Source organism: Hesperophylax consimilis, chromosome 27 (genome assembly GCF_061612785.1).
Source record: "Hesperophylax consimilis isolate HC1 chromosome 27, BYU_Hcon_1.0, whole genome shotgun sequence".
In the NCBI taxonomy this organism is placed as follows: domain Eukaryota; kingdom Metazoa; phylum Arthropoda; class Insecta; order Trichoptera; family Limnephilidae; genus Hesperophylax; species Hesperophylax consimilis.
In genome coordinates, this window is record NC_142862.1 from 17,660,517 (window position 1) to 17,673,111 (window position 12,595).

Consider the following 12,595-nt stretch of genomic DNA (forward strand, 5'->3'; position numbering starts at 1 on the left):
TCGGCAATCTTCGTTAAAACACGAATCGACGAAAATCGACGATTGGCAACCAAACGGTTAATAACTGACACCAAACGACATTGACCAATCAACATAAAGATCTAGTTCGAATGATGTGCGATACTGAAAGAAAGAGACAGACAGATTAGTACTATCATTTTGGGAGGTGGAATGGATACTCAATGTCCCTGATTATCACATTGACGGCGCGGTCTTTGTAGGTATAAATCATTATATTTCGTTACATGCAGGTTCTTTTTTCACCATAGTCGTTAAATCAAGAATCGCGGAAAGTAAAAAAAAAAATTCAATAAACTTTAAGCAAAATATCGTCACATTACATCGGGCAGCCGTCAAAATGACGGCTACGGTCTTTCTAGTTTTAAGATAGGAGAATCCATCAAACGGACCGCCCATTTCTTTTTCATTTGTTAAATTTTAATTTGTTAAATTTTAATTTGTTACATTTTAATTTGTTAAATTTTTTATTTTGCTAATTTTTAATTTGTTAAATTTTAATTGTTAAATTTTAATTTGTTACATTTTAATTTGTAAAATTTTTTATTTTGCTAAATTTTAATTTGTTAAATTTTAATTTGTTAAATTTTAATTTTTTAAATTTTATATGTTAAATTTTAATTAATTAAATTTTTAGTTGTTAAATTTTAATTTGTTAAATTTTAACTTGTTAAATTTTAATTTAATTTGTCAAAAATACTTTTACTTGTATACTATTTATTAATATGATAATATATAAGTTATATGTAACAAGTAATTTGGTTTTCAAAATACAGAGTTCATTTATTTATTTTTCTTTGTTCAGGTTCTGAAAGTGTTATCGCCCACATTGATAAACTTTGTATTGAGTACTTCATACCTTTTTAGTTGAAGTCTTGGCTTCACTAGACACACTGTAATTTATTTAGTGAAATAGTGACTGCATAAATATTTAATTAATCGGTAAATTGTTAATTCATGAATGAAATAAAAATAATATTCACCTTCACATTTAAAAAAATATAATCAATAATAATTAAAGTTCGTAAATGTCATTTTTACATAAAAAATTGTGATGAAATAAATACATAATAATATTCAAATCCTTAGGCTGTGTTTTCAAAGGGATTCAGCCATAGTGAAATTTTTTTTCTTATTATTTATATATTTACAATAGTGTTAGGGGGTATTTCACTATCTCTGATTATGTTCTGACTAAGCACTAATCCGCGGATTAGTCATTTTTTCGTTTTCACTATATCTGAATAACGCTAACGCTCGGGTTAAAGTTCGATTTGACTAATCAGTGCTCGAACCTCACGTTAGGCGCTATTCCTCGAATCAAAGTAATATGGCGTCAAAACATTCCGAGTTTGACAGCGGAGAAGTGAGTCGAATTTTGTTGAATGAATTTGAATGCTTGTATGATCCATCCTGAATTATTTGATTGTGTTCAAAATAAGAAACAATGTATTAATTCGACACGAATCTATCTAAAATGACCTGATAATCAACATAACATAACCAAACAAATGCACACTTTGCAGTGTGCGGACTGTGACGCATGACAGCCGTGGCAGTAGATGGAGTAACTGCAAACATTTTGCGATGTTGCCAGACTATTTCGAGTGTTATCTATCCGGAAGCTCGGAAACAATGGTGAAACGGTCGCCGTTGAATAACGAAGTTATTCTGATCTTTAAAGCCAGCCAACGGATAGCTAGTCAGATATTTAGCCTGACATAATGAAATACCCCCTTATAGTGATAAGTAGCGCCCTGGTGAAAGACCACTATTCAGTATCGAAAGGTTGCTTGAAATGGCTTAAGCTATGTTTTAAAAAAAAAAAATTGTAGAGCGGAGACGGTTTACACGTAGTTCCCCTGAGCACTTATGCCATAGGCCCATTGTGCTTTCTCCCATTTTACCTCAATCCTTTAACAGTAATCCGGTCCTTTTAATGAAGTTCGTCAGGGTTGTCATTGGATATGTGGCTATGTCTTCTGGTTGTACAGTGTGTCTTCCCAGGTATCTGAGCCTTGTTCCCAACAGTGCGGGACAATGGCACCAAAGGTGAATTGGAGTCTCTTCATCCTCTTCACATTTCCTGCATCTGTTGGTGTTTTCCATCAAGCTATGTTTAATGACTAAATCTGACTAGTTAGATAGAATTCTAAACCCCCCTCTTATCCAGTTCATTCCTCTCCTTACTTTCTTCGAACTTGCAAAATACCCTAGTTGGAGATGCCATATGTTTCGATTCTGAATAGTGGTCTTTGACCAAGGCTATACTGAGACTATCGCTATCGCTATCTATCGCTATGGAAAGCCACAAATATAATACATCTTGGATTATTTAAATTTTATGTGAAATAAGAAATAATTTTAATAAAATTAGTTGCACTCGCCATGTATTGAATCGGAGACTTCTAGTTCCGTAACTGAGGATCCTAAATGCTCCACCTTGGAGCATTTGATTGTGTTTTTTAATGATAGTCAATAGAAAATGAAAATAGAATAATTAATGAATGGGTACTTCACGATAGACGAGGAAAATGCAATTGACATAATAATGGCTGAACTGTGATTTTTGGCGCTCTATTCCTACTGCTTATCGTTTTGGAGACTCTACTTTGGAATATAAGTCTTCTGCACGTCATTGATAATAGAAACAAAGGGAGAAGTGGCATGGAAGTGTGCCGACTATCAAAGCGACTATGCAATCAAAGCTGCGTATTTTGTGTGTGAAAACTCATCTCGCACATGACCCCACTGAGAGACAGCCTGGATTCTCACTGCTTTGTTAATTCTGGTCCGCCATCAATAGGATAAGGTGCCCCCATAGCTGCTGTACCCACATGATGCATAGGTGTGGCCTCAAAGAGTCGGTGATGTGTGAATGTATGCGGTGCAGATCACCGACATGTTGTCAACGAATGCCCGCTCCATTCATTCTCCGGCTGGATTGATGAGGTCACTAGGTCTAGACTGGCTCTCAGACCTAGACGTCCCCCTTGACCCTCCCAACATACAAAAGAAGAAGAAAAAACTGTGCAAAGACGCGATTGGCAATAGGGTTGAACAATGTTAGCGGCAACCTTTTTGTGCATGCGGTTTCATACTAATAATGGCTCATGGTTCGCGGCCCATCTCCTTTCTTTCTGTTATTTGTGCCTGGCGTAGCTTACACGTTTTTTGTTCTCTTATCTGTAATGTACATTCGTATTTCGACATCATGTCTTTACGTTGAAGATAAAGTAATATAATCTTCATTGGATTATCTCTGTCGAGGATGTGAATCTAAAGCCTTTCTGATCCCATATTAAATGTTTGGTTAAACTATGGCACTCTTGTACCCTGGTAGCCGGAAAGTTGTAACAAGTTATCTAGATTTTACAACAAGGTATCAAGTTATTCAGTGCCTTTGTGTAAAAGGAGTAACAATATAAAAAAAAAAAAATTGTGCTATAGCTACCATTAGATCATATTTTGATAATTTATAATGTAACATCAGTAGATAAAAAAAATATGAAGGCAACAATATGGCAAAGATAAATTGATATTCCATAGCTCCGCAGCACATTATTGAAAATGTTGAGTTTTTACTGCTTAACTTTAAAATAATTTTTTTTGGATTTCTTATTTTATCAAAAAAAATTGCTCGTTGGGGAACACTTTTATGAGACCTTCCAAGAGCGCCCTTGTCTGTACGGTGTACAGACAGGTGAACTATATTGCCACCCGGATGGGCAACTTTCTGAGTCAGGTTAAAGAAGGGGCTGTAGGAATACACTGTTACCAAATTCTTGATAGCCTGTGACAATTTTCCGATAGCCGGAGAGAAAACACATGAAAATTTATGATCTTAACTTTTTTTAAATCTAAAATAGCGTGTTTAGCGAAAAAAAAACATTTTAACATAAAACAAAGTGAAACAAACGAAAAAGTTCCAAAATGTCTGAAGAAGCCGATACTATCGCAAAGGTGATTGAGGATTCATCGGAGATGCCAATGGACATGCCGGATTTCGATCCCTCGAAGATGCCCACCCGAGACCAACTCCTCGAGATGCTGGACTCGATGGGGCTCGGGGACCAGGAGAAGGAAGAGCTGAGGGCTGCCTTGATGGAAGATGACCCCTTCTTGGCCCCCGCCGTTTCCATCTTCAGCTCGCAGTTTCTGATCCTGGCCTCATTCCTGCTGCTGATCGCTTTGATCTTTGGTTATTACTATTTTTGCGTTCTTTCATTCACACATTTCAAATCTTAACTTTTTAAAATTTTTCTTTATTCAGTCCATCGTTCATTACAGTCATTCAGAATTATTCGACTGCCATGCTAGGCACATGCCCGTGTTGTGGTGGTTTAACTAACTAAACATCACGCCTTTTTCACTGTAGGGGTTGGCAGAGAGGACGGACCACTAAACAACACATTCCTCGCTTCATTTACATTTATTTATCGTCCCATACACACCTTTCTGTTATTCTGACTCTTGACATGGCCCGACCCAAGTATTTGGTTCACTTGATCATGCCATGTCTTACAAGGACATTCCCTACTTCTTCTACCGCTCCCATTCGCGTTGTATACTCTCCTTACACTCCTTTCTTCGTTCATTCATTCTAGATACCTAAACCATCTATGCGTCCCTTTTTTAATCTTAATTATTACGCTTATCATCCTTGCATTCTTTCTCTAGATTTCTCACTCAGGCTTCACTACACATACGCCTCAGGGATCTCATTTATTCTAAGTCATCCAAAAGGGTTCCATGACAAAACAATAAACAAAAAAAAAATGCACACTTAACCTAACCTAACCTAAATTAACCCAATCAATCTATCTTTAACGAACATAACGTAACCTAACCCAATCAATATTAACCTATTATTTTATCATTTTCTGTTTTGTCACTGTTCTGTTGAGACCAAAAGTGCCAACATAATTTTTTTAATATATTAACTCCAAATGTTGGGTGCGTATTAAGCTGCATACTCATCTGCGTGCTGTAACCATTGCCGTTGCAGACACAGTAAGGTGTAAGAAGTTTACGGAACGGCGACACTAACGAATCATGATTTTTGGTTACGGTAACATGTTACGGTTAAGGTTACAGCTACAATCATGATTTTTGGTTACGGTAACATGTTACGGTTAAGGTTACAGCTACAGCTCGCAGATAAGTACGTGGTGTGTTTCCCGACTATGCAACGATGCCAAAGGGATCAGTGACGCTAGTTCCTCGCAGCATCTTCCATTGAAATACCAGTAGAACAAGGATAGTAGTCTGACCTTGAGGACATCAATCTGTCTTTTTTCGACGGTATTTCAATGGAAGATGCTCTGAATAACTGGCGTCATTCAGCACCAGTGCACACCTGGGGAACACGACAAACGCATACCCGAAATCTGCAACATGTGTATTTGTGTTTTATTTTTTACACTTTATAGCTTAGATTTTCTTTTCACAAGAATCTGCTATTATATAGTGTGGCACGTGAATAATGTGCAAGGTTACATAATGTTAAGTTGACCGTTTCAAATATAAGTGTGGTTTTAAAGATTATGCAGTTTCTATATAATTTCTTTTGATAAGACTCTCTGATAACTTATTAAGTCCTCTGGTGTTAGTAGCCGTTATCACAACTCTTAAAATGTTTTTTTTAGTTATTCATAATACAAACCAAATTGTGAACTCGTCTTTTATCAAATTATTTCTTTATCTTATAATAATATATTATGAAGGAAGATAATCTCGAAGCAGCGTTTCTCAATATATTTTTTGTATTATCTATCTTCTATATAAATAAAAATGTTCGTTTGTTCGAAATCTTAAATCTCTGAAAGTTCTTCGCCGAACGCTTTGAAATTTTGACACAACGTTGCATTCGAATATGCATGTGTTTTTATATACCTATGGATGTCACCTGTGATAGGTAAAAACATGTTTTTTTTTATTTTTTAAACAATGCCATCTGTTGGACATAAAAGCAACAAGTGCTATTGTTTCTCTATTTGCACAGACAGACAAATCCACAGCAACGTGTGTCGGGGAACAGCTAGTTCAAAATAAATTCACTCCATTCAGCTATTGTACAAAGTTAATTTAACCTTCCAGCAGACGCGCCTTATCGCTTCCCCCACTCTTACCACTTAGTGGTAAGCATCGAGCTTTGAGCTATGCTATAGTCAAATCAAATCAAATGTCAAACATTTACCGCAAGATAGAAGTGCTTTTCTCCAAGTGAATTACGGTCGGGAAGTTGAACCGATAACAGAAGAAGAAAATAGAAGCCTTCCAAAACGCGGTGTTTGTCGGTTATGTGCACTGGATAAGAAAAGATCCTCAGCATCAATGAAGTGTTGCCGTTGCCAGTCCTTTACATGCAAGAACCATTCTTCAGTTGAGGTGGTTTGTAATAATTGTAAGGATGAGAATATTGATTCTGACTAAACAGGTTGATAAAATATTTTGTTTTGAAATTCTAACATGTTAAGAGTGTTGCTTCGTTTTTTTAAAGAAAGTCAAATTTTTTTTTTTAAGTACTGCCTATTATCATTTTTCATAACCTTAAAGAAATTCCCTAACATTTATATAAAGTAAACACCACTTACATGGAGAAAACTCGATGACGTAAAATTTACGACAAGCGCCCGCTCAAGGAAAATTTCTCTACGCGCCCGCTGGAAGGTTAAAAAAGAGAAATTCGTGATCACACTTTGGAAACGGCTTTTATTTTTTTTTTGGTGAAACATCACAAAGCTTTGCTACAAAAATGAAATTTTATTTCACTATTCCTCTCTTGAGTTATTCTCTGTAGATATTACACTTTCCCAACAATTCAGAATAGAAATGTTGCTTGAAAAGGCTTTAGCTGTGTTTGATGACCAGATTTGAACAGCCAGGTACTTTTCCCACCTTCCTTCTCCCACCAGGCGCGTTCGCTGCTTGAAATGTTTGATGGTTCACTGAGCACCAAATCAAAAACATAATATTGTGTCGAAGCTACTTACAATAAATCGTTTTTACAAAGGTCAAGGATATTCAACTACATAATATCAAAAGCCTAAAACAAACGATAAATGTTGTACTTTGCGATGCGCAAGTGTTTGAAGTTTGCAAATGAGAAACGCACCCAAAAGATCACCACTGTTAAAAAAAATAGCTACAATGAAAAAATAGGTTCCCTAAATATAATACGTGCATGATAATAACGCAAGAGATATTAGCTGACCTGATGATGGTTGCATTTTGCAAGCAAAATATTATTATCTCGTTCAAACTCTATGTTAATTTGAGTTCTTTCTCCGGAATGGTTCGAATAATTCCGACGCTGTTCGTATTATCCCACGGCGTTGTAAGGTTGCCGCGTTTGTTTATCGTTTGTCTATGTTTGCCATGTTATCATACAAAATGACACAATCCAGCCGTGCGTTTCACTCCATCGCTCGGATTGGAACCTACCTCGGTTCTGCCAGTATAGCTCTTGCTCAGGAGGCCACTCTTCAAATCCAGCCGTGCGTTTCACTCCATCGCCCGGATCGGAACCTACTTTGGTTCTGCCGGTACAGCTCTTGCTCTCTCTTTGAGGCCACTATTCAAAATTAATATCTATCTATTTTAATACATTAAAAATACTGTCTAAGATTGTGATGAGATTTAAAATATTTAAATAAAATAATTTTGTTGACGATTCGGTGCACGAGTGAACGTTAAGACGAGCCACACCTGATTCCCACTCCCATCAGCATCACAACATCCCACAAATTGAGTAAGTCCCATTAATTCCAAGCAGTTGGATTCAGTTTCAGTAGAAGTAGTTTGTTGAGCTGCAGGTACCTATCAATAAATCCGTTAACTGACATGTATCCATTAACCAATTGTATGTGCACAGATAGGGGCAATACAATTAAACTGTTTGGGAAAGTACACACTCCGTTATCTCGTTCACCTGTCTTTATAAAGTAATCTATCATTACTAAATTTATATCTCTTTTTAAGTCAATATTTAATTTATAATACATATAATAATAATTATTGCCGTTTGTATCTTTACAACGTGGCAATAGACGACAACGAGTCGGTGTTGGCATTTGTCTTGTTAGATAACAAAAAAATCAATACGTATTGAAGAATCGGCTTAAAAATTCTTTGTAGAAAGTTTAGTGATAATAGTATAGGGTATAGTACGATTAGTGAGTAGATTTTACTGCATAAACAACCGTTAAGTTAAACCTGTTTTCTGTGACATTGTCACTATGGAGGACGACGCCAAACTAACCGTCGACACATTGGTCAACGTGGTCAGCAAGATGGGAGAAGAGGCGCAAAGACTGAAGGTGATATCCAATCAGATGCAGATCGAAAAGGAGAACGGAGATCCCGCAGCGAGCATGAAGACCCTCGAAGGTTTGGTCCAGCAGCTCGGCGGCGAAAACAAACTGTTCGACCTGTCGGACAAGCTTAAGTCCATATCGGCCAAGTACGATCTGCTGACGCCCGAGGAGAAAAAAGAGTTTGAGCAGAAGGCCCGTAGTCAGCTCGGAAGCAGGATGGAACAGATCAAGAAGTTGGCTGGAGGACTCATGGATCAGGTGCAAGAAAAGCTACAGGAGGAAAAGGAGGGAGTTCTTCAGCCATACAGTTATCTTACCATCGGGATTTGTACTCTGGTTGTGCTGGCAATATTTGGTAATTTATATACATATCAAGATTTGGAGTGTTTTCAATTCTGTTTTTACACTGCCTGTACACGATTTTGAACAAGAATAAGAATAAGCTATTAGAATCCTATATTATTCCCACCTCATACAGACTCCAATAATATTGAAGAAATAAATCACAATGTGTTTTATTGTTTGACATACGGGACTGATTTTCATACAATAGAACCAAAGATATTATAAGAACGAGATGTGCTATGAGCAGTTCATACTGTGTGAAATTGTTTTGCCCAGTGTCGCCGGTTTTGTTCAACAATACTACTGCACACTTTCGCTTACGCTAAGGTATCCGCACTAATACATAGAACAGATTTCTGTGCGTACACGTCCCGATAGTATTCAAAGTACTCTAATTAGGTAGTACTCCGCCTACGGTCCGGCGGCCAACATAGCATATCTCGTTCTTCCAATATCTTTGAATAGAACCTATCTTTTATTTTCCTGTGTTCTCCATTCTAATTTCCATTCTGTAGTACTGTATTTTTTTACATGGTATTTGTGGAGCATATCCCTGTGTAAAAACAATGAAGTGTATTGTTGTCTATTTTTGTGTACTAAACTAGTTTTGGGTAGTGATGATTTTTTTATAATAAAGTCTGGAGTTGTGCAAAAAAAATGTTATCAGTGTAAATAAAACTGTGGGAAATGTATTTTAAACAGATAATTCAAACAAAGACCAATCTGCATCGACTATCAAATCAGTTATGCAATGCGTTTGGTGTGTTTGTGGCATAGACATATGAATATTAGTAGACCTGCCCTAAGTGATTAGAAGCATATTATTCCCCACTCCCCATACCGGTTCCATTGGAGCCGGCTGGGCTCGCGTATGGCCTCAAGTGAATTTAGAAAACGTGACGTCATCATTCTTGTGCGAACTATGGTCGAGGCATCATCGGTTCATTTTACAAAATAACACGGCAAAATGGTGGCTTGTGGTATGAAAACTTGTAAAAATAGATGTGAAAAAGAGAATAAACCCAATTGTCGTATTAAATTCCATATATAAGCATTATTTTACTTTATTTTAAGCATAATCATATCGTATAATATGGATCAGTTGTAGAAACATATATACTATCACATCGAGATACGTCTGGACGCGAAACACAAAACTGGTTGGTTGCTGGGAAGTAAATTATGAACATTTATAAAAGTGTCTTAACTAAATACGTAAACGAAATATTCGACTCTGAAAATAGAAGAAATTTATTTTGCCGAATTTGGACTTCGCAAATTTGTTCATAACGTGGCGAGTAATTTGCGCTCCCATGTAAAAATGTCTGTTCATTCAAAAGCAGATTTTACTTTTAAGAACTAATTGGTGATATTATAATGCGAGATGCCTATATACTGTCAGATTGATTTATTGACGAATCACAGTCAGCTTTACCCCCTTCGTTCTTCAACAGTTGATTTTACCCCTCATCTTTAATTTCTAATCTATATATTCATATGTCTGTGGTTAGTGGCATGTTTGGTAGAACAGGCATGGATGCAATCTGCAGATGTTCTGGTGGACGATATTGGCAACACTGTTATATTTTATGTTTCTGTTACTGTCACACTGTTATATTTTATGTTTCTGTTACTGTCACACTGTTATATTTTATGTTTCTGTTACTGTCACACTGTTATATTTTATGTTTCTGTTACTGTCACACTGTTATATTTTATGTTTCTGTTACTGTCACACTGTTATATTTTATGTTTCTGTTACTGTCACACTGTTATATTTTATGTTTCTGTTACTGTCACACTGTTATATTTTATGTTTCTGTTACTGTCACACTGTTATATTTTATGTTTCTGTTACTGTCACACTGTTATATTTTACCTTTGTTAGGAGACAGCTCGAGTACATTTCTCCCGTCTAACGTTTCTAACTCTAATTCTAACGTTTTTCTATGTTTTAAAACAGGTATTCCAGCGATTTTGTTGGACTATAAAAGTCTTTTAAATGATTTGAATATGCTTAAATTGAGCAGAATTTTTTTTACTGAATTGTTATTTTTATATAAAATTCTAAATGATGCATTTAATAGTCCAGAATTTCTTGCATTGATTAAACTTTCAGATTCCACTACGTATAACTAGAGGCCGGAATTTTTTCCGGTGAAGAAATTCTGGAACTAACTACCATATGTATTCCTCATTGCCTTGAATGCTTCAATTTATAACTAAAAAGGGCTTACTAAATCAACACATTTGTGTGAGGTTTCATAATGATAATGGTTCATAGTACATCTCCGTTGTTTCAAATATTTATGGTGCGATCCAACCCATAATGTGATTTTCTCATTACTGTGCTTTATATGTCATTTCTTACACAAAAGACATTTTTATGCTGTGCGTGTGTATTTTTTTATTTGGCATTTTCTCAAACATTTTTGTTTTTCTCAATTTTCAGTATTCTTTGGCTACAAGCTGTACAAATCCCTGAGGGACAAGGAGGTGAAGAGAGAAGAAAAGAGGAGATTGAAACAGCTGAAGAAGAAGAAGTAGAGGGACAACATTGTGAGAAAGAGAAGAAGAGTGAGGATGGTGCAGTTACAAGAGGGGGGAGAGAAAAAAGGACCAACGTGAAGGATGAAGAATGACAAGATAAAGCACGGTGGAAAGTGAAAGAGAAATTAAGAAGGAAAAACATTTTCAAATAAAGCAAATTTTGTGCAACAGATTTAAAAATCTGTAAAGATATTATATAGTATATGAAGTATATTGTTAATTTAGGGAGAAAAACATATATTTAAAATATTGAAACAATATTAATACAAATCAAATATTTTAAAAACGCACAGAAAATAAAAATGTCCGGACACATTGATAGGTAAACTAATAAATTAGTGGCAGAAAATTAAAGCAGTATCACCCTGGTGAAAGGCCGCCAATTAGAATCGAAACGTTGCTTTAAAAGGCATTTACCTAAATTTTTTCTTTCCCATCTCCTTCACACTTTCTTCATCCTTGCAGCGTAACCCCAATTGAGGATGCCGTAATCGCACTGTAATCGTATTATCGTGTTAATCATAAAGATTTGATTATGATTAATATTATTTCAATATTTAATATCATCATGGAGCTCTCTGTGCTTTAAAAATCTTGTCGGTGAAAAGATAACTTTACTATAAGGGAGTATCTTTAGTAAATTGCCGATAAGCACTACTCATTGAGTAGCGTATGTTGTCTGTTTCGTCACCGCTGAGTAATGCTATCTATCTATTAAAATTTCTGTTTTTACCGCCATGTTAATCTTATGATTAAAGTTATTTAAAGAATAGTTACTCGAAAGTTTAACCAGGGGTGGTGAAATAGGTACATACTAAGTCAAATATAATTTTCTTCTAAGACTCGATTCTTCCGACTGATTTTAACCAAACGTTATCTTATTATAAATGTTTTAGGATGATGACTTCTGTATTTTGTTGTGAAAAGTGTCTAATTTTAATTTGTCTATCTCGTGACAAATAATACCTGTATATATATCGATGTTGTTTGTTAAAATGCATAATATTTGATAACATCTCTCTTTGAAAAGGTCATGATCCCAAATGATGACTTTCTGACCTCAAAAGAGATCAGTTTTTAATTATTTTAAACATTATCATTCGAGAAATTGTCTTTTTATAACTGTCATTACGTAACCTCAAAAAAAAAAATTTTTTTTTTTTTACTAAACATAATGTACATTCCAAATCTTATTGTTTTTCTTTCTGAATCATTTCGATTTAGGGTTATTACTTCACATTTTCTGATTAAACTGTCGATTAGTACTAATCGTCCAGTAGCGTATATTATCTATTTCACCACCGCTGAGTAATGCTACCCAAGTAGCTTGCTACTGCAAGTAGATGACTGTACATTGTAATCCT

General features: G+C 35.6%; 1 protein-coding gene across 3 annotated transcripts; it reads left to right on the forward strand.

The window, feature by feature from the left end:
* Positions 1–892: 892 nt before the first annotated feature.
* On the forward strand, positions 893–11,759 carry LOC149410683 (uncharacterized). Of its 3 annotated transcripts, none has more exons than XM_089647743.1 (3): positions 893–960; positions 3,888–4,219; positions 11,134–11,759. In XM_089647743.1, exons 2-3 carry the CDS (start codon positions 3,952–3,954, stop codon positions 11,226–11,228), a joined length of 363 nt encoding a protein of 120 aa, XP_089503869.1. In that variant the 5' UTR covers positions 893–960; positions 3,888–3,951; the 3' UTR covers positions 11,229–11,759. The 3 variants fall into 3 exon arrangements, with proteins under 3 accessions (XP_089503869.1, XP_089503871.1, XP_089503868.1); XM_089647745.1 differs by having other exon boundaries at positions 901–960; positions 3,832–4,219; XM_089647742.1 differs by lacking the exons at positions 893–960; positions 3,888–4,219 and adding an exon at positions 8,077–8,691.
* Positions 11,760–12,595: the final 836 nt, after the last annotated feature.

Bases quoted from the DNA above. Each gene is read 5' to 3' on its own strand.
- LOC149410683 (XM_089647742.1), top strand. From the start codon at position 8,259: ATGGAGGACGACGCCAAACTAACCGTCGACACATTGGTCAACGTGGTC. The intron at 8,692-11,133 runs GTAATTTATATA...CTCAATTTTCAG, and splicing joins GGTTGTGCTGGCAATATTTG to TATTCTTTGGCTACAAGCTG.